Genomic DNA, 21696 nt, shown 5'->3' on the forward strand with positions numbered 1-21696 from the left:
TGACGACAATATGCATTGTTTTTACGAATGGATTCATAGGCAATGAAAATGACATTCAAACCGTTCTTTGAAGTGTATTTCCAACAAATAGTTCACAGAACATTGCGAAAACACAAAAGTTAAGAATATTCTTTAAATAAAATCTGATTGATGTGCATGAATTATAATGTTATTCCATTTTATTTTGGTATTTTGTCATCTAATTGGTAATGAATAGGTTGGATAAGTTTGAAAAGATGGTGCGGATATTAATCCGTCCCATGCCATTAAGGACATACTACTAAGCCAATAAGCGGCTTGTTGCGCGCTCTAAATACAAATAAGTAACCTCGAAAAAGGAAATTTTAAATTAGGAATTCGGCGCAGTTTACAAAATCTCTAATTGTTTCCATACCACGTCCCTTAGTTTGTTTATGTCAGGTATTGTGCTCCACCTAAGTGCCGGTGTCTGTTAGCTGCGAAAGCCGGGCAATGACATTGGAAATGCTCCAATGTCTCATCTTCTCCACATGCGCTACACATGTTATCACTTGCCGCACCGATTTTGCATAAGTGAACTCGTAGTCCTATGTGTCCTGTTGTGATGCCCAAAGCTTTATTGACCTCCTGCTTGCTTCCTTTCAGTAATAGCCTCGTCTTCTCGCAATCCTGATCTTCTCTTAGGATTTTCGCCGTCTTACCGACCGTTTCGCTATTCCACAGTGTGACATGCGCGTTCGTCGCCCACGCTCTTAACTCGGATTTCGTCGATTCGAAAGGCTTCGGGTTAATCAAGTTTGTTGGCGGCAGGCCTCTGGCCTTCACTGCCAAATCGTCTGCATTTTTATTCCCCCTAACTACACTTTGCCCCGGGAATTAAACAATGCGGATCGTGACATTCTCAGAGAAGGTATTAATCTCCTTCTTACACTCCACTGTTACACTGTTCCCATCGTCCTGGTTATTATTGCTCTGATGGCCAGTTTACTGTCCGTAAAGATGTTCACACTCGACGTCCTCCCGTTACCACCACACCATATCACACATTCCGTGATCGCCGGAATCTCTGCCCACAAGACCTTATTATGGTTAGGCAGTCTAAAGCAGATCTCAAACCCTGGGTTCTCAATGTAGATCCCCAGGACCTCTCTGTCCTCAAGCTTTGATCCATCCGTGTACCATGACATTCCAGATAGCTATACTAGGGTTCCGTCAATCCAAGACTGTGCCGCCGGCAAACAGGGGGCGCTAGATATGCCGCCGTCTTCTGAAGTAACGCCGGAAATAGTCGGTAATGGTTCCATCTTCGGGTGCCTGTTTGTTAGTCTGTATTGAGATTCCCGACCCTGTACTGCCTGATGTTTCAATTTTATGATCTTTGCCTATTTTAGTCTTCCTTCTTGTGAGAAGGTGATGGTTCCATCGTCGCCTACCTGTTCCTTAGGCTGGATTGCGATTCCTATCGCTGCGATGCCTAATGTTTCAATGTTAGGATCTTAAACTACCCTAGTCTTCCGAATCTTGAAGTCGGTGATGGTTCCGTCGTCACGTCCCTGTTCGTTAGGATGTGCTGAGTCTCTCGCCCTGATGTTTTGTTAATAATACAGATAAATTAGACAAGCTAAACGTTATTAGGAAAATTAACAACCGCTTTAATTGAATTTTTAAGATGCCATTAATTCTAATAGCAAATAGTTTTTCAATTGAGCGAATTAATTATTGGGTCTAATCGTAAATCCAAATAGCAAAAATAGTTATTCATTTGAACGATTTCATTAGTGGGTTTGATTTCAGCTATTATAAAAAAAGCTCATCGAACGAAATTGAGACTTCCTGGTTGTTATTTAGAAACTCGTGAGAATATGTAAATCGAATGGCATTGGAAATCAAAAATATATATTCATTTGTATAGCTTTCTACACCCCTTTAAATATATTGGGTTGCCCAAAAAGTAATTGCGGATTTTTTAAAAGAAAGTAAATGCATTTTTAATAAAACTTAGAATGAACTTTAATCAAATATACTTTTTACACTTTTTTTCTAAAGCAAGCTAAAAGTAACAGCTGAAAACTGACAGAAGAAAGAATGCAATTACAGAGTCACAAGCTGTGAAAAAATTTGTCAACGCCGACTATATGAAAAATCCTCAATTACTTTTTGGGCAAACCAATAGTTTATAAACGTTTATGTTATTCATTAACTTTGTCATTTTTTTATTTCTAGAACATAAAACACGAAAGATTATACCTCTACTGTATGAGAGTTCTATAGATATACCAAGAACTTTAAATATATACACTCATTTGCGGTACAGTACGAGTTCAGTGGGATTTTGTGATTATTGGACGAAACTTGCAAATTCAATACGAAATGTTAGTAAAGTAGAATCTATTTCAAGAACACCTGCCTTTGGGAGCGATATGCACAGGTAATAAAAAAATATATATTCTAATGAAAATATTTTACTCTTAACGCATTATAGCATTTAAGATATCGACTCACTGGGATACTGTTTTGAGCTACACTAAATTTGCCATGTAGGTTTTAACTACTATTAGCCGACCCAAGCACGCTCCGCTTTGCCGTCAATTTAGTACAACAATTTATTTATATTTGCAACCTAAACTTCTAGGTCCCATGGGTGTATCTTGGCTTCAAAGGTTTAAATATGCTCCGCATTGTTGACATATTAATATAGGCTTGTCAATTCCTCTTGGTTGACTACAATATTACAAAAAAGTTAAGATAAGACCACACATTCCAGGGCATAATACATATGTATTTTCTTCTGGGTCTACATTATTATACGTCTTTAAGGCTAATCGTAAAAAATCCATCAGATTCCTAATCTTCTCCCATATGCCATTCAATTGTGCTCCAAATTGCTATTACGAGGGCAGTCCTAAAAGTAGCCGACCTGTCTTATAGATGGCGGTAGTTTTGTGAAGAAATCAATTCTACTACAAAATTTCCCACCAACATTCCATTAAGGAACGGGGGATACTTCTCTCATATCAACGAGTGCAGTCAGATTAGAGTTTAAGATCAATGATAAGGGGTCTCCTTTTTATGCCGAGTCCGAACGACGTGCCGAATTTCGACACCACTTGGTGGAGAAATTTTAACATGGCAAGCCAGTATTAGTAAAGGGATAAGCACCGCTGAAAATTTTTTGAACCCAGGCGTTCGGCGTCAATGGCGGATATGCTAACCTCTGCGCCACAGTGTCCTCCATGAGGAAATCAATACTTTCGTAAAAAGTGGCAACCTTCTAAAACATATGTTTCAAACTGCTACGGTGCTGTTTTTTTTTATTAGACCACCATAAATAAAAAGATCTCAATGATTTTGTAAATATAGAAAAAATTGGTCACCGATATGTAATACAACACATAGGTTAGGTTAGGTTGGAAAGAGGGTGCGGATGTTAATCTGCCCCATGCCACTACGAACATAAACCTAAGCCTGTAATGGGCTTGTTGTGCGCTCTAAATACAAAAAAAATTTAACCACGCCCCTAAGTTGGTTCATGTCTGGTATTGTGTCCCCACCTAAGTACCGGTATCTGTTAGACGCGAAAGCCGGGCAATGAAAAAGGAAATGCCCCAACGTCTCATCATCTTCCCCACTTGCCGCACCGATTTTACACAGTCCTATGTGTCCCGCAGTCCTATGTGTCCCGTTATGATACCAATAGCTATACTGACCTCCTTCTTACTTCCTCTCAGTAATAACTTCGTCTTCCCACGATCTGGATCCCCCCCATAGTATTTTCGCCGTCATACCAACCGTTTTACTGTTCCACAGGGCTACATGCGCATTCGACGCCTACATCCTTTAATCGGACTGCGTCGACCCTTGGTTAACCATGTGTAGGGCATGCGGGGAAGATGATGAGACGTTGGAGCATTTCCTTTGTCTTCGCCCGGCTTTCGCGTCCAACAGATACCGGCACTTACGTGGAGACACAATATCAGACATGAACCAACTTAGGGGAGTGGTTGTAAGTAGCACGGAATTCCTAACATAAAATTTTCGTTCTAGAGGTTACTTTATTAGAGCGCACAACAAGCCGATTAATGGCTTAGGTGTATGTCCAGTGGCACGGGGCGGATTAATATCTGCACCCTCTAACCTAACCTAACCAAGTTTATTGACGGCAGTCCTCTGGGCTTCACTGCCAAACCGTCTGTCCATTCATTGCTTCTTACTCCGTTATGACCCGGCACCCAAACGATGCGGATTTTGCCATCCTCAGAGAAGGCGCTAATCTCCTTCTTACGTTGAAAGATTATTCGTGACCTTACCGCCTGTTTATTATTGCCCTGATGGCCTGTTTACTGTCTGTAAAGATGTTCATACTCGACATCCGCGCGTTAGCACCACACCACCTCACGCATTCCGTGATCGCCCAGATCTCCGCCTGCAGGATCGTATTATGGTCAGGCGGTCTAAACAGATCTCAGTGCCTGGGTTCTCAATTTAGTTTCCTGTGGCCTAGTGGGCGTGGTTCTCATCGCTCCGCCTATGCCAAGACAACATGTTCTCTGAACCCGTGTTATGGTCCTTATGATGCACTTTTTCCTCATAGCAGTCCACCAAACTACTGAGGCGTAAGTAATTATTGGTCTAATCTCGCTTCTGTCGAGCTAGTGAACTATCCTCGGATGCAGACCCCATTTCGAGCCTATGGCCCGTCTAATAGTACCAAACATCTGTGAGCCTTCTCAGTACGATCCTGAATGTAACACTTCAAAATAAGTTTCCTACTTAAGATCACTCAAAATCGTTTTATTGAGGAAAGGTGGTGCGTTAAATTGGCCCACCTTCGACTTACTCGTGAACAGACATATATTTCTGTTTTCTCTGAGTTAACATTGATACTCCTGGTTCGTCTACTAAAGTTTCAGTTTGGACATGGGTTTTTGAGAGAAACTTTTTTTTTCTTGGCGGCGTCATTAACGCTATCGACCTGTTCGCAGAAAATTTTCCAGGAGGCACGTTTTGCCGGTCTGGTAATCTTTTTGTATTCCTTGAGCCGCATTTAATACACATCCCAATACATTTCCGCTTTTTTACGACGTGCTCTGTTAAAAAGTCTGCGGACCTCTCCCAATATTGCGCATCTCCCCCGTCATCCAGGGTTTTCTTGGGCTGATTTCCTTCCCCGAAGAGGACAACTATCTTCGAAGGACCCCACCAGTGCAGTCGTAATCCTGTTGACATTTTTGTCAATGTCTTCTATGCTTGGACAATCTAAATTATTTTGCCCAAGTCTTCTTCTGGGTAGTCTTCCGAATTTTGTCCAGTTGGTTTTCAACTTATTACGGAAGATTATTGGATTCGGCGCTGGCCATACTATTCTTAACCTAATGTAGGGATGGTCACAAAAAGAGCGTTTCGTGGATACCCTCCAATTCTGAACCTTATTGATTAGATTTTCCGAACATATTGCCACATCTAAAACCTCCTCCCCAATCCTAGTAACAAAGGTAGCGGTGTTACCAATATTAAGTGTTATTAGGTCGTTAGTATTCAAGAACTCTGCCAGGGCTTGGCCCCGCTTATTAGTGTTGGTGTGAGTTGGCATCGCACCCTATTTGTACCTCCTTTCCTGTCTATTTTGCTTTCCTCACCAGCCGTTGCAGCTCCGACGTGGGTGGCGGTGTCGGAGAGTCGAAAGGCAGATAAAGTGGTGCCAGGTATGCTCCACCGTCTCCCTGTCTCACCACTGTTGCATCCGACGTTGACAACTCTGGGGAAAATATATAACTCAAATTTTTATGTCAAATAGCGCATATAGAATAATTGGTAGTTGATATGGTTCAGTCCAGTAACTTTGTTCCGGGTCGTCCATGGCTCCTGAATTAAGGCAATATGAATCTTGCCCTTGCTTATTTTCTCCATCAGAGCGTGTGTAGCAGTCTCGCTCCGGTGGAGGTTCATCTGAATTACCTCAATCATTGCTCCTCCAGTAAATGGGCATTTTGGGAGTAATCTCATCGTCTGCTCCCTGTTCTTTAGATTGCATTGACTTTCCTGTCACTGCACTGCCTGATGCCATCGTGTTAGGTTCTTTGTCTATTCTAATCATCCGAATCTTTATAAATCGGTAATGGTTTCATCGTCGGGTCCCTTTTCGTTAGGCTGTATTGAATTTCCATTCCCTGTACTGCGTGATGTTTCAGTACTAGTATCTTTGCTTATCTTAGTCTTCCAAATCATAATTAAATGGAATTCGTGGGAGTAGGTGATGGTACAACCGTCGGCTCCCTATTCGTTAGGCGTTAGGGTGCATTGAGACTCCTGTCGCTGCTGTGCCAAAAAAAAAATTTAAGCCCTTACGCCTGACCCTCGATTCCGTTGTCCAATTTTGATGAAATTGTATATATTCATAATTTGAAGAATATATATTGATGAAAATTTAAAGAATATATATTGACGAAGCAATTTTTTTAATATTTATATTCTTAAATTTGAATTGGCGTAAAATGGACGACTGAAATCAAAAATCAAACGAAAACATTTCTTAAAATTCTTAGGAATGAGATTTCTGGAATCCTTTTAATGACTTGTTCCATTTGAATGTTTCTATATTAAAAAAATAAATTAATGGCAACACTCCTACTTCTATTCACAGCAGGTACCATTTAACGCCCAAATCATTAAATCCAGCTTTCTTCGCTAAATCGTCATAAAATATTAAGAAAATGATTTATTTTGTTGTAGGGGCTTAAGGAATAGATTTTTTATTTTCAAAAATTTTTAAGAATATAAATATTAAAAAAATTGCTTCGTCAATATATATTCTTTAAATTATCATCAATATATATTCTTTAAATTATGAATATATACAATTTCATCAAAATTGGACAACGGAATCGAGGGTCAGGCGTAAGGGCTTAATTTTTTTTTTTTGGCACAGCAGCGACAGGAGTCTCAATGCACCCTAACGCCTAACGAATAGGGAGCCGACGGTTGTACCATCACCTACTCCCACGAATTCCATTTAATTATGATTTGGAAGACTAAGATAAGCAAAGATACTAGTACTGAAACATCAGGCAGTACAGGGAATGGAAATTCAATACAGCCTAACGAAAAGGGACCCGACGATGAAACCATTACCGATTTATAAAGATTCGGATGATTAGAATAGACAAAGAACCTAACACGATGGCATCAGGCAGTGCAGTGACAGGAAAGTCAATGCAATCTAAAGAACAGGGAGCAGACGATGAGATTACTCCCAAAATGCCCATTTACTGGAGGAGCAATGATTGAGGTAATTCAGATGAACCTCCACCGGAGCGAGACTGCTACACACGCTCTGATGGAGAAAATAAGCAAGGGCAAGATTCATATTGCCTTAATTCAGGAGCCATGGACGACCCGGAACAAAGTTACTGGACTGAACCATATCAACTACCAATTATTCTATATGCGCTATTTGACATAAAAATTTGAGTTATATATTTTCCCCAGAGTTGTCAACGTCGGATGCAACAGTGGTGAGACAGGGAGACGGTGGAGCATACCTGGCACCACTTTATCTGCCTTTCGACTCTCCGACACCGCCACCCACGTCGGAGCTGCAACGGCTGGTGAGGAAAGCAAAATAGACAGGAAAGGAGGTACAAATAGGGTGCGATGCCAACTCACACCAACACTAATAAGCGGCTTAATCATAAACTCATCTAAAACCAAAGTAATGCACATCAGACCAAAAAGTATACCAAAATCAAATATTCATATCATATATCACGACACAGAATGCCTACATAAAAATTGCAATGCAGTTAGCTTACATGACAAGTGCAATGGCAAATGCAGTACAGAACTCGAGCTAGTGGAAACCTATAAATACCTTGGAGTTCATTTGGACGACGGTTTTAAATGGAAAGTACATATACAGCATCTGCAAAAGAAACTACGACAATCAGCCTACGCACTATATCATCTCGGTAACTGTGCTCCATATCATGTGATAAAACAGGCCTATTTTTCATTAGTAGAGTCACATCTTCGTCATGGGGTCACAGCATGGGGGAATGCGAGATGTTGCAGGCTCATTCAAACAGCGCAAACCCGGATAGTGAAACTCATAAACAAAAAAATGCAAAACAAAACACAACAAATCAATACAAACTCAATAAAGCCAATCTTTCAAAATCTGGGAATACTAAATATAAAGGAAATCTATTGCATCACTGTAGTTAGAGAATTCATGGATGATGGCAGTTTAGCGAAGAAAATAAATCACAACCAAAATACACGAAGAAAAATCGAAGGCAAATATATGGTGCCGAAATTCAAGAACGATTATGGCAAATACTCACTATCTGTGACACTACCTACTATCATCAACGAAATTCCAACAAATATAACCAAGGAAAGAAATTACAATATTAGAACCAAATTAATCAAAGAATATTACTTAAATAATTAACCAAAAACAATGAAGTATACAGGCAATTTGGCCAACCTATGTAATAACATCACAGATCTTAACTTATTCTCACAAACAAGCTATTTAATGCTTCGTGGGACGTAATTTATAATGAAATGTAAAATTTGTTTATCTAATATCAATTTGTTTATCTAATATGAAATAAATAAACAAAAAAAAAAAATATATATATAACATATATATATTATATTTTCGTAGCATATATTTTCGCAGGACCGAAAATTCTAGTAGAAATTGGTTAGTTCTGTTGGCTTTCACCGTAGATTTGAGCATAGTGAAATATTATTTAAAACATTTTAAAATTTACTTTTTGAATTTTTGATTTTCTTCAGAGACAATCTTTTTACAACGGAAAGATTTTGCGATTAATGATTTCCTTATGTGTTATGTACGAAAATCTTTAATGAAATACGACGATTCAAATTGCATGTTTACAAAAAGGTGTGTATTAAATTCGTTCTTCATAGTGAGTTATCCACGTTTTTCACGATTACTTTTAGAAAAACTACAAAAATATCGCTGATAACATACAATTTTTATTAAAATGTTATCATTAATAATGACATCAGAAAATCTTTTCGCTTCAAAATTTTTAATCTTCAAAAAGTAATCGTAAAAAATGGTATTTTTCACTATGAAACACGAACTAAATATACACCTTAAGTGAGAAGATGCGTTCAAATAATGTTTGTCAGCAGGCTTTTATCTATGAGAGCAAGTTTTATATTACACCTGCGGTTGCCGCTAAGTCATTTGACATCAATTAGTGGGCAGAGAAGAAAAAAGTTTACAACTGCGTAGAAATCTCTTCGGGTTTCTTATTTTCAACATAGGATGGGGGTATACTAATTTCGTCTGTTTGTAACTCTGTAACTCTGTACTCTGAGACCCCATAAAGTATATATATTCTTGATCGCCATGTCATTTTAAGTCGATCTTGCTATGTCCGTCCGTCCGTCTGTTTGTCGAAGCACGCTAACTTTCGATGGAGTAAAGTGGTCCATAAACTGATATAGCTGCCATATAATCCGATCTGAGATCATGACTTCTTAAGCCTCTAGTGATCGCAATTATTATCCAATTTGGCCGAAATTTTGTACAACGACTTCTCCCATAACCTTGAGCATACGTGTCAATTATGGTCTAAATCGGTCTAGCCTGACACAGCTCCCATATAAACCGATCTCCCTATTTTACTTCTTGTGCCCCTAAAGGGCGCAATTTTTATTCAAATTGGCTGAAATTTTACACAACGAGTTCTACAATGGTTTTCAACATTCAGGCCAATAATGGTCCGGACCATCGGACCATAAATTGATATAGCTCCAATATCATAGGATTTTTTTTATCATATGTTTGCCTAAAAAGTGATACCGGGAAAAGAACTAGACAAATGCGATCTATGGTGGGGGGTATATAAGACTAGGCCCGGCCGAACTTAGCACGCTTTTACTTGTTAGTTCTACCACCTTTTCTTATTTTGTCTCCAATAAATTAGAAAAGCTTTAAGACTTATAAAGACATGTTGGAAATTATAAGCATATATAACAATAGTTGGATGTAATTCAATCAAAAACGAATTACCGATCGATTTTAATTAAGTTACAAGAATAAATTAGCGATTGTTTTCCGATTATACAGTGACCTGTCATGACGGAAACAATAACTGAGACGTTTGTTCTAGCCAGTGACAGCAAAGCGGTAGACCTCTTCAAGTCTAGATTAGGCCACATATTTTTGGGATGCTCACAGCCCCCTCTTTGTGAACATCTATCATTCGTTGTCCTTCAGGCCTGGTCCTGAAAACTTAGCTTACATGTCGCTAGAGGCTACCTACAGATTCCAGTATCTCTGGAATGTGTAGGGTAGTTCCTAGTCTCGCAAGCTCGTCCGCTTTACAATTCCCTGGGATATAACTGTGGCCCGGCACCCAAAACAAGGGAATTTTGAAGTGTTCAGCTATCTCGTTGAGAGATCTGCGACAGTCGAGGGCGGTTTTTGTGTTCAGAAATACGTTTTCTAGGGATTTAATGGCTGGTTGGCTGTCTGAGAAGATATTTATTCCAATCGTCGTTATGACATTATATCTTAGCCAGTCCACCACTTCCTTAATTGCAAGGATCTCCGCTTGATACACAATGCAGTGTTCGGGTAACTTTTTTGATATGTTTGACCAGTTCTAGATCTTTAGAGTACACCCCAACCTGGTCGTTTAGTTTGGAACCATCCGTATAGAAGTCTATGAAACTTCTGTTGCCAGGGATATCGCAGTTCCAATCGGTTCTATCAGGAATAATGGTACAATAGGTTTTATCCAAAAGCGGCTCAGGTAGGGTGTAATCCACACTGCCTGGAAAATCGGATATTGTACCAAGGATAACACAGTGTCCGTAGCCACCACATGATCATTGAGAAAGCTCCCTTAACCTAACAGCACTGATCGCTGCGGCATAAGATGTACCATTAAATTCAGTGCATCAGATGGTGTCTTCCTCAGTGCGGCTGTGATGCACAAACAAGCCATCCTTTGGGTCCGGTTAAGCATTGAGCAGCAGGTGGACTTTTGGAGTGCCGTCCACCATACCACAGCAACATATAGCATTATAGGTCTGACAACTGCAATATATACCCAATGCATGACACGCGGTCTAACCCCTCAACTTTTGCCAATGGCTTTCTTGCAGGTGTATAGGACAAGAGTTGCCTTTCTTGCCCTTTCCAAAATGTTAGATTTCAAGTTCAATTTCCTGTCCAGCAAACACCCATGTATTTTGCGCTCTCTGTAAATGGAAAAGTCTCTCCACCCAAGGAGACAGGTTCCACTGTAGGCAACTTGTATCTCCTGCTGAAAAGAACTACTTCTGTCTTGCACGGATTTATACCTAGACCATTTTCGGTAGCCCACTTTGCTGTTGCACGTAGAGCTTCCTGTCCCTCCATCCCACAGTTATAGATGCCATTCTGATACAAGCAGAGTATATCTCCCTAAGCCAGGGAACCAGCCTATCAGACACAGCTTGTAATTCAACCGGTGATACACCATCAGGGCGTGGCGACTTAAAGAAGTTGAAACTTCTTATTGCCCAAAGGATTTTCGGCTCAGACATAATTTCCCTAATAGCCTCCGACGAATGCATATCAGTGGCAACCTCTTCTGGCGCCATTGGTCGGAGAATTTCCCGGGAAATGTGTATCAACGAGTAGTTCTAGCATTTCCTCACTATACATTGTCCATACATTCTCTGACTTCTGAATATACCCCATCGTAATAGGTCTCGAATCTTCTTTAGCCTAGAGGCCTCATATGTATCCTCCACGAAGCCGCGGAATTCTACCCAGGATTTATTCTGAGCCTTTTTCAGCTCGGCCTTATATTTTCTTAGCTTAGTCTTATAGATGTCCCAAGCGTGTGGTGCTCTTGTGGCTTTTGCTCTGTTGACAAGTTTTCTGCAGTCCTTCCTTAGACCTACTAGCTCTAGAGTCCACCATGACGGTCGCTGTTTGCCCCTTGACTTGGCACTAGGGCATGCTGACACAAGCGAGTCATTCAGGGCCTTCGTGATCCGCTTGACCACTATGTCTATATCCTCCGCGGTTTCCAATTCCTTTTATAGACGTGCAGAATTTGTGCCGAGATTTATCCCAATCCGCCTTTCTTCCACTTATATCTTCCGACTCAAAGGTAATATCTAGTACCTCCTGCCTGTTCCTGGTAATAAAGGTTGGTTTATCCCCTTTATTACAAATCGCCATATTGCAACTTATAATATATTCAAAAAGCAGCTCACCCCTTTCGTTTACATCCGTACTTTCCTATATCTGGTGATGTGCATGAGATTCACTTCCTACAATGTGGCTCTTCTTCCCTACAGAAGCGGCTTCAACCGACTTAAGGTTTGGAGGCGGCATCTCTGAATCGTGTGTCATATACAGGGAAGCCAGTCAGTATTGAAACTTGTTTATTTCAAGGCTGGCTACTACAAAATCTTCAGTGCTTACGACGGAAGAAGAAAAATATTTAGACTACTCTTTGCAAGAATACAGGCTCTGTGTCTCCCATTCCCCGTACCCTTGAGAAATTTAAATCTCGGAATTCTTAGTCCACGAAACATTCCTCCACACGGCCATGGTTCCTGGATAAGAACCACGTAAAATCCCTCTGTCATCAGGAGAACCTTTAGTGCCGCCAAAGCGACCATAAAATGGTAGGGAGTTATCTGTAGAAACCGGACCATAGTCAGGATTCAAAACTTCCATCACCGTTATGTTAGCGTTGTCTTCTGATTTCACCAGGAGTTCATCCTAACAAGATTCGTTAGAACTTGTCATGATGACTTTCCGTACGCATCCAGGGGCAGGTGAGAAAGCTGTGGAACCGCTCTTCCTCAGGACACTGGACACTTGCGGTGTGGACGATTGCTCCTTAGATGATTCACTAGCAGCTGCTGTCGAAGTATTTTTTAGGTTTCGTCTTTTGCCGCTGTCGCACACCTTGAGCCCAGTCCATGCGGATGAGCCAACCACACAGGGCTTGTCAGGTCCCGTTTCGATGCCATCCCCTCCTGTCTCGATTGTGGCAGGACGATTTTCTGTCTCCTGTTTGTAAAGGAGGGGCGATATACAGTTGCGGTCAAAATAATGGAAGCGCAGCAAAATATAAATAGTTATTAATATTATTCCATAACGCAGACTTTTTTCAATCCAACTTCCTTATTTATCTTTGTTGTACGTCAGTACAAAACTATATACGCAAGAAAGTGTTGTTGCTGCTGTTGTAGCAGTTTGTTGTGTTCTGTCTTTCGTATTTCGTCTGCACGTCGGCATCAATCCTTGCTCTCTAGGAGTTGAGGCGGCTACATCTGCCGGAACGTTATTGAGCCAGAACTACTTTGGTTGTCCGGGAGAGGTCAATTTCTTCAGGTGCAATGGAGGTGGTTGTTCTCCAAGGACTACATTCACCCGGTAGCCAATTAACGCGTCTGCTACCGTGTCTGCATGAATGTTGTCTAGACCTGCTTGATCTAGGGGTTCTCTTTTGTAGCGCTGAACCTCACGCTCTAGATCATGTAGATCTACCTTAAGGCTTCTAGGAGGTGGATATATATCCACAAGATGATGATTTGGAAGGTCTCTGCGATAGCAGCCCAAAAGGTATTAGACAGCATGTAGTTATGTCTTTTCACTGGTAGGGCCTTTGTCTCCTGATGGAGGTGGTCAACATGAGAACTGAAAAGACAGCCCGTCGCAGTTCGGAGGGCGGCATTCTGACAGATCTGAATATTATTCCACTGCGCGTCACAAAGCTGACGAGACCACACTGGCGCTGCATAACTTACCACAGACCGGCCAATTGCTTTGTAGGTGACGCCAAGTATTTTGGGACACTTGATGGTCGGAATCATTTCTCCATCGACCATCACAGTCAGCTCAGTATTTACCTCACGCGTATTTGTAGTGAACAATGTGGCTGAAGATTTGGTGGCGGATATCTTCAGATTTCTTGCAGCGAAATAGAGGCAAGTTCGTTGAGGTAGACGTTCAACATATCGCAGATGTCATCAATGGGTGGGGGGCCTGATGTTATGATCGTACAATCGTCCGCATATGATACGATCTCTATGCCGTCTGGAGGGGGTGGAACGGAGGACAGGTAGATGTTAAACGGTGCCGGAGATATCACACCACCTTGGGGAACTCCTGTTTCACTCTACGGTGCTTCGACTTCTTATCACTAAATTCCACAAATGACTGGCGACCACACAGATAATTCGGGACCTATCGTTTCAGACCTGGCTGGAGGGACGTGTTGGCGATGTCCTCAAATAATTTGACATGGCTGACCGTGTCGAATGCCTTCGATAGGTCCAGTGCCACGAGGACCGTCCTATCACATGGCCTGAGCTGATTGAAGCCACGGCAAATGTGTGCGGTGATGGCATGCAAAGCTGTGGTTGGGCTATGCAGTCTTCGAAATCCATGTTGATGATCGGCGAATGGAAATTCTCCTACGAGGCTCGGGAGGAGTAATGCCTCAAGCGTCTTTGCCACTGGTGAGAGAAGGGAGATCGGTCTGTACGACTCCCCAAACTCGGGTCCATTTCAGGCTTCTGTAGCGGGATCACACTGCCCATTTTCCAGACATCGGGAACTATAATAGTGTTCAAAGACAGGTTGAGGGGAGTGGTAAGGTACTCAACTCCAGGTAAATCCATATTCTTCAACATCAATGTAGAGATTCCGTCGGGGCCCAATGCCTTGGATGATTTGACGCCACGGATGACATTCGTAACTTCGACCACGGTAAATTGTGATGTCTGTTCATCGGCTCGGAGACCACAAATACGGCGAATGGCTCTTCTCCTTGCCCCGCCACTCTCGAGATGCACGATAAATTGACGGTTGAACAACCTGGCACATCTCTTCAGATCAGTCACGGTTATTTCGCCAAACGTGACTGAGGTCTTGTCATCCCGTCTACCGGGGTTCGCGAGTGACTTAACAGTGGACCACAGTTTGCCTACACCGGTGCCTAAATTACATTGGTCCAAGTGTTCCAGCCCTAAATTCCGCTTATGTTCGTTGAATACCCTGTTTATTTCCAGATGCAGCTCGCTGATTCTGGGGTTAGTGGGGTCCGTACAACGAATCCTATCACAATCGTCTGCGAGTACCACTGCCTGCGCCGGGAAATTGGGCCGCACTTGGGATATTTATCCGGCTGGTATAAAGCGAGCGGCTGCTGTGTTAATGATGTCTTGGAATTTCCTCTCGGCCACTAGCTCATCCGAAGGCTTGCCAGGATACGTCACTCAGGATATCAGAGGATGCAATAGAGATGTCTGGCGAGCTGCTGCACCTCCTCGTAATCCTTGTGGGGGCATCCTCATTCACCGCGCAAAACGTGGAGCTTTCAATCTGCTCTGCCAAAGCTATGCCACGCTGGACGTTACCTAGGGGAGAATGCCATGAAGTGTGATGCGCAGTTCGTTTGTAAGACGATTCATGGAAAAATTATAGACCAAACTGAAGATGTTTGACAGTGAAACAAAACACGAAACGTGCGTGAGCTGTTTAAACTAGTTTTGCCAAAAAGATAATAGCTGAAAAATTACCCTTTTAAGACATATATTACCATGGTCGGTAAATTCGTCCGATTAGGGAGTTATTTTGGGCGGGACCTCTCCACAAACACATGGCTCTTCAAATGGATATCAAATTCCATTTTTTCTCTCAAGCACCTTTCGTTTTAGTTTTATATTGTAATGATTGGTCTATATATCGATTTGACGGGTTTTGGGCGGCCCCAGAGGTACCCGACCTCAACAATAGAAGCCATGTTTAGTTTTTGGTGACTGTAAGAGTGCAAAAAAATTTTGAACGAATCGCATTACCAATGAGAAGTGCTTTTTAGGGGAGGGATGACTTTGCCCTGAAAGTAGATATAAAATTCTTCCTTTACTCCTGAATACCGGTGATTTGAGCTCCATATTTCCATAGTCGGAAATGAAGTTCAGTTAAGGCGGTGCTTTAGGGCGTACCCCTAAACACTTGGCTCCAAAGTTGGATATCAGATTCGTTTTGTACTTTGAAATATATTTCCTTTGACTCCCATATTGCCAATTTTAGGTATTTTTAGAATAAAAACCCCACCTAGACCTGAACGCAAGTTTTGATGTAATATTCGTAATCTACTCCCAAGCACCTTTCATTTGAGTCCAGGCGACACCTCCCATTACATCGACCTATTTGTTTTTGCCTTATCTGTAATCTACGCCAAATACCCTTCCATATTAACATAACATGATCCAATAGGGCTGTTTAGGGGATGTGAGGACCAGATGAGTACTCATCGTCCCGATCGCAACAAATTTATTTTTGGATAGTACTTTTAGGATGAGGGGGAGAGTCGGGCCCCCTTCGATATCAAAAAATTATATGCGGAGGTTGAAATGACTTTAACATGTAAATTTCAAGTAAATAATGACGCGATAAGAAGTTTTACTCTGAACAGGTTGTCCAATACAGTAACCATTTTTAAGGACTAATGTATTTTAAGGCATTCATGCAAAAAAAAGAAAGGTAGAAAAAATTGTCTGAATTATAGTTAAGTTTCCGTTATAAGATTAGGTTGGGTTGAGTGTGCGGGTATTAATCAGCCCCATGCCACTATCGACATGCACCTAAGCTAGTAATCGGCTTGTTGTGTGCTCTAAGTACTAAAAAATTTACCTCGAAAAAGAAAATCTGAGTTACGAATGCCGTGCCACTTACAAAATCCTTAATTGTTTGCCATACCACGACCCAAACTTGGTGCATGTCTGGTATTGTATACCCACCTAAGTACCTGTGTATGTTAGCCGAAAGCCGGGCAATGACATAGGAAATGCTCTAACTCATCATTCTCCCCACATACTATAATTTGCCGCACCGATTTTGCATAAGTGAGCTCGTAGTCCTATGTTTCCCGTTATGATACCGAAAGCTATTGTGACCTCCTTCTTACATCCTTCTAGTAATAGGACCGTCTTCTCATGATCCGGATCTCCCCATAGGATTGCATGTATGCAGTCCTAATCGAACTTCCCTTGACAGATGTCCTTATCTTTAACATGGTATCCACAATGCGTTCCATGGTTTTGAGTAGAAAAGGCCTATAGACCTTTGGTGTATTGCAAGATTCCGTTGTCTCCGTGAGTAACGTCGTATCCTGTGGAAAATGCGTTTTCATCAAAAGCCTCAACATGTCCTCCATTGTCTCTGCTCTCATTCCCGTGTTGTCGACTATCGTTTCAGTTTGGACACGGGCTTTTGAGAGAAACTTTTTCAGAGAAGCTTTCAGGAGGCACGTTTTGCCGGTCTGGTAATCTTATTGTGAAGTACACATCCCAGTAAACTTCCGCTTTTTTGCCACGTGCTCTGTAGTAAAGAAAGACCCTACTATGCAGTCATAATCCTGTTGTATTTGTCATCTATGTCTTCTATGCTTGGACAATCTAAATTATATTGCCCAAATCTTCTTCTAATTTTGGCCATTTTGTTTTAAACTTATTACGGAATATTATCGGATTTGCGCTGACCGTGCTATTCTAAACCTGAAGTAGCGATGGTTAGAGAGGGAGTGCTCATTGAAAACCTTTCAATCTTGGACCTCGTCGATCAGATTTTACACACATCCTATTACCATAGGTAGCGGTGTTACCAATATAAAGTGTTATCAGGTCGTAAATATTTAAGAATTCTGCCAGCGTTTGGCCCCGCTTATTAATGTAGGTACTACCCCACGAAATGTTGTAAGAGTTCGCATGGCACCCTATTAGGACCTCATTTTCTGTCTGTTTTGCTTTCCTCACCAACCTTTTTTTTAAGACAACTGACGAGGTCCTAAACCGAGTACCAGTGATAGCATAGAATAATTGGTAGTTGACATGGTCCAGTCCAGAAACTTTGTTCCGGCACCTGAATAAAGACAATATGAATCTTAACCTTGCCGATTTTCTCAATCAGAGCGTGAGTAGTTGTCTCGCTCCGGTGGAGGTTTATCTGGAGACCTCAATCATTGGTCCTCCTGCTTCTTGGGATAGGGTTATGGTTTCATTGTCAGCTCTCTTTTCGTTAAGCTGCTTTGAGTTTTCCTCCTACTGCACTGTCTGATGTATTAAACCACCATAGACCAGATATTAACACTGTCCCAAATCCTGGAAAAGACTCGAGAAGGACAGGTCCACTCTTACCATCTCTTTTTTGACTACAAAGCCACTTTTAACAGACCTATACGTTCAAAGGTATTCCAAGCCGTATCTGAGTTTGGTATCCATACAAAACTGATGAAACTCTGTCTGATGACAGTTGCTGATATCAATACAAAACGAAGTTTCAGACAAGAAGACAGCTTATCGTGTGATCTCATTAATATCCTGCTAGAGAAGATTACACGAGATGCCGCTACTTGCCTATGCCGACGACATCGATGTGGTAGGTCGGGCACCGGAAGTAGCGAATGAGAGTTAGTGAAAAAGGGTATGACAGTAAATGGAGATAAGGTATCAACTCCCATAACGTCTTTTACGCCCGAGCAGCAGAACGATAATAGGGAAAGTTGGGAACCACAACTTTAAGAAAATCACCAAGTTTATCTACCTCGGCACCGCCGTAACACAAACGTTTTGAAATAAAGCGAACAATAATACTAATAAACTGATGCTACTTTGGATTCCAAAGCAGAAAGCAGTTTGGAAACAAGGCCGCCTCTTGACAGACGAAGATTACGCTATGCAAGACACTGATACTGCCCATGTTGTTACATGGTTCCGAGGCGTGGGTGATTTTTCGTAAGATTTATGGACCAGATTGCATTGATGAAGATTATCGGGGTCGTATGAACCACGAACTGTATGTCGATGTTAGCATAGTAACACGTATCAAAATATAACTGTTGCGTTGGCTAGGTCATGTTATCAGAATGAATTGAAGAAGCTACTGGGCAGAAGTCCGATGGAAAGATGAAATAGTGAAAGATATCTCGAAACTTCCTGTCAGGAATTTTTTGTTATTAATCTATAGATATTATAAACCTTACAGACTAGTTTAAATGCAATCACTGGTATTTACAAAACTTAATGTAGGTTTGAAATAGGTTTATTTGACAAATTTCTTTTATAGAACTGTCAAGAAAAACTATTTTAAGGATTCAAAACTTAGACTTAAAAACTACGAATTCAGCAAAAGTATGGGTTTCCTCTTTAAAGAATATTTTTTTCGCATAGATCTATTTTTATTATTATATTTATTAAATTCAACGTGTTTATGCGTTGGGTCTAAATGGGTCATTGTTCGCAAAATGCACAATTTGCCCATGAACATTCCACTAAGGAACAGGGGCAAACTTCTCACATCGATAGTACCAGTGATATATATAAAGGAGCTTTTACCTGGCATGTAGATGTCTTATGACATTGACATGACACTTTTTGTATTCACATGTTATTGAAAATGTTTGTCAAAATTGTCCATTTACATACAATATATTATTGTTCCTATTACACCTGTATGTTATTTTCGTATGATATAACCTAAAAATTTTAGCAAAAGCTAATTTTTTTATGCGTTAAAATTCTTAAAGTTGTGAGAACGCTAATTAAATCTCAAATTTTAAAAATTCGACTGAACAAAAACTGCTGATTTCGAAAAAAATTACATGTGCTATTTTGAAAAGTGATTTTTATGTGTTAGTTTCGTTTGTATCACACGACACGTACAACTCTACATGTGTTAAATTTGACATGTCATAAGACAACTACATCCCGTGTAATAAAGCCTTATGCTTCTCGTAACGATTGGATCCACAAACTCTTTGCTGCAACGCTTTACGAATCTTAAAAAGCCATAAGCTTTAAAGATATATGTGATCTATACTTTAGCCTTTGATCTAACAAGAAAACATTGATTGATTCCAAAGTCTCAAGGGGCGAACCATTTAAATACAGTCGAACCTTCCTAATCCGGATAGATGTAGTTTCGACCTTTGTCCGGGTTACTGAATTGTCCGGACTACAGTACCAAAAATGTATTAGCATCTAGTTAGGCTTTTTACATATATACCTATATGGAACGTTAAAATAAAAGAAACAAAAAATAAACAAGTAAAAGCGTGCTAAGTTCTGCCGGGCCGAATCTTATATACCCTCCACCATGGATCGCATTTGTCTAGTTCTATGCGCGGTATCTCTTTTTAGGCAAACAAAGAGTATTGAATAAGAACTATTATGCTATTGGAGCTATATACAGTTATAGTCCGATTCGGACCATAAATGAATGCAGATCATTGTAGAATTCATTGTGTAATATTTCAGTTCATTCGGATAAGAATTGCGCCTTGTAGCAAAATCGGTAGGTGGGTTTATATGGGAGCTGTATCAAGCTATTGATCGATTCAGACCATATTAGACACGTATGTTGAAAGTCATAGGAGAAGCCGTTGTAAAAATTTATGCCAAATCGGATGAGAATTGCGCCCTCTAGAGGCTCAAGAAGTCAAGATCCAAGATCGGTTAATATGGCAGCTATATCAGGTTATCGACCAATTTGAACCATACCTGGCACAGTTGTTCAAAGCCATAGCGAAACACGTCGTGCAGAATTTCATTCCAATCGGATAAGAATTGCGCCCTTTAGAGTCTCAAGAAGTCAAGACCCAAGATCGGTTTATATGGCAGCTATATCAAAACATGGACCGATATGACCCATTTACAATCCCAACCCACCTACACTAATAAGAAGTATTTGTTGAGAATTTCAAGCGGCTAGCTTTACTCCTTCGAATGTTAGTGTGCTTTCGACAGACAGACGGACGGACGGACATGGCCAGATCGACATAAAATGTCACGACTATCAAGAATATATATACTTTATGGAGTCTCAGACGAATATTTCGAGTAGTTACAAACTGAATGATGAAGTTAGTATGTTTCCCAAACTATTATAGGATCAGGTACGCATAACTTACTTAAAGAGTTTCATGAGTTTCAAAAACCTTTTTTTTAACTGCTATATTTCTTGTAGGAAAGAGACAAATTTTGAGACATGGCGAGAATCCGCAGGTGACGTGGTTAATTCAACAGCGTAATTACCATGTGCCAATTTCGTCAGATCTTTTAATAAGCAAGGCAAGATACTTTTACAGAAAAATTGTGGGACATGACAATTTTTCTGCTAGTAATGGTTGGCTTCAAAATTCTAAATCTCGAAGTGGTATAAAATGCTTAAAAATATGCGGTGAACCATTATCAAGTGATCTTTCAGCCGAAGAGTCGGGCTAAATTTTTGAAAACAGTCAAGGAAATGGGCCTTAATGAAGATGAAATATATAATGCAGATGAATCTGCTCTCTTTTGGAGACTGCTCCCAACAAAAACATGGGTTCACACAACTTTAGCACCTAGATTAACTTTTATGACATGTTCTAACGCAAGAGGATTGCATAAGTTGGCCCTGCTTGTAATTGGCAAGTGTTTAAAAATTTCGAGCTTCCTGTAACATACAAGGCAACTAAAAAAGGTTGGATGTCAACATATGTTTTTCAGGATTGGTTCAAAAACGTTTTTACTAAAAATGTAAAAAAGTTTTTGACCACCGCTGGCAAGCCGTTAAAAGTGCTCCTGGTATTAGATAACGCACCATCACACCCAAAAGAAAAGGAAATCAATACTGACCCTAACTTTCGAGCCTTATTTTACCTCCAAATTGCACGG

General features: G+C 40.7%; 1 protein-coding gene across 2 annotated transcripts in view; it reads left to right on the forward strand.

Annotated features, from left to right (window-relative positions):
* The window catches only part of LOC106093182 (myeloid differentiation primary response protein MyD88), an 88536-nt gene that overhangs the window by 57681 nt on the left and 9159 nt on the right, over positions 1–21696 (forward strand). For both annotated transcript variants that reach the window (XM_059369538.1, XM_059369537.1), the window contains exon 5: positions 2203–2407. In XM_059369538.1, the coding sequence (XP_059225521.1) occupies positions 2203–2407 (205 nt within the window). The remainder of the gene's footprint in view (positions 1–2202; positions 2408–21696) is intronic.

The sequence above is a fragment of the Stomoxys calcitrans genome, chromosome 5 (genome assembly GCF_963082655.1).
Source record: "Stomoxys calcitrans chromosome 5, idStoCalc2.1, whole genome shotgun sequence".
NCBI classification, from domain to species: Eukaryota; Metazoa; Arthropoda; class Insecta; order Diptera; family Muscidae; genus Stomoxys; species Stomoxys calcitrans.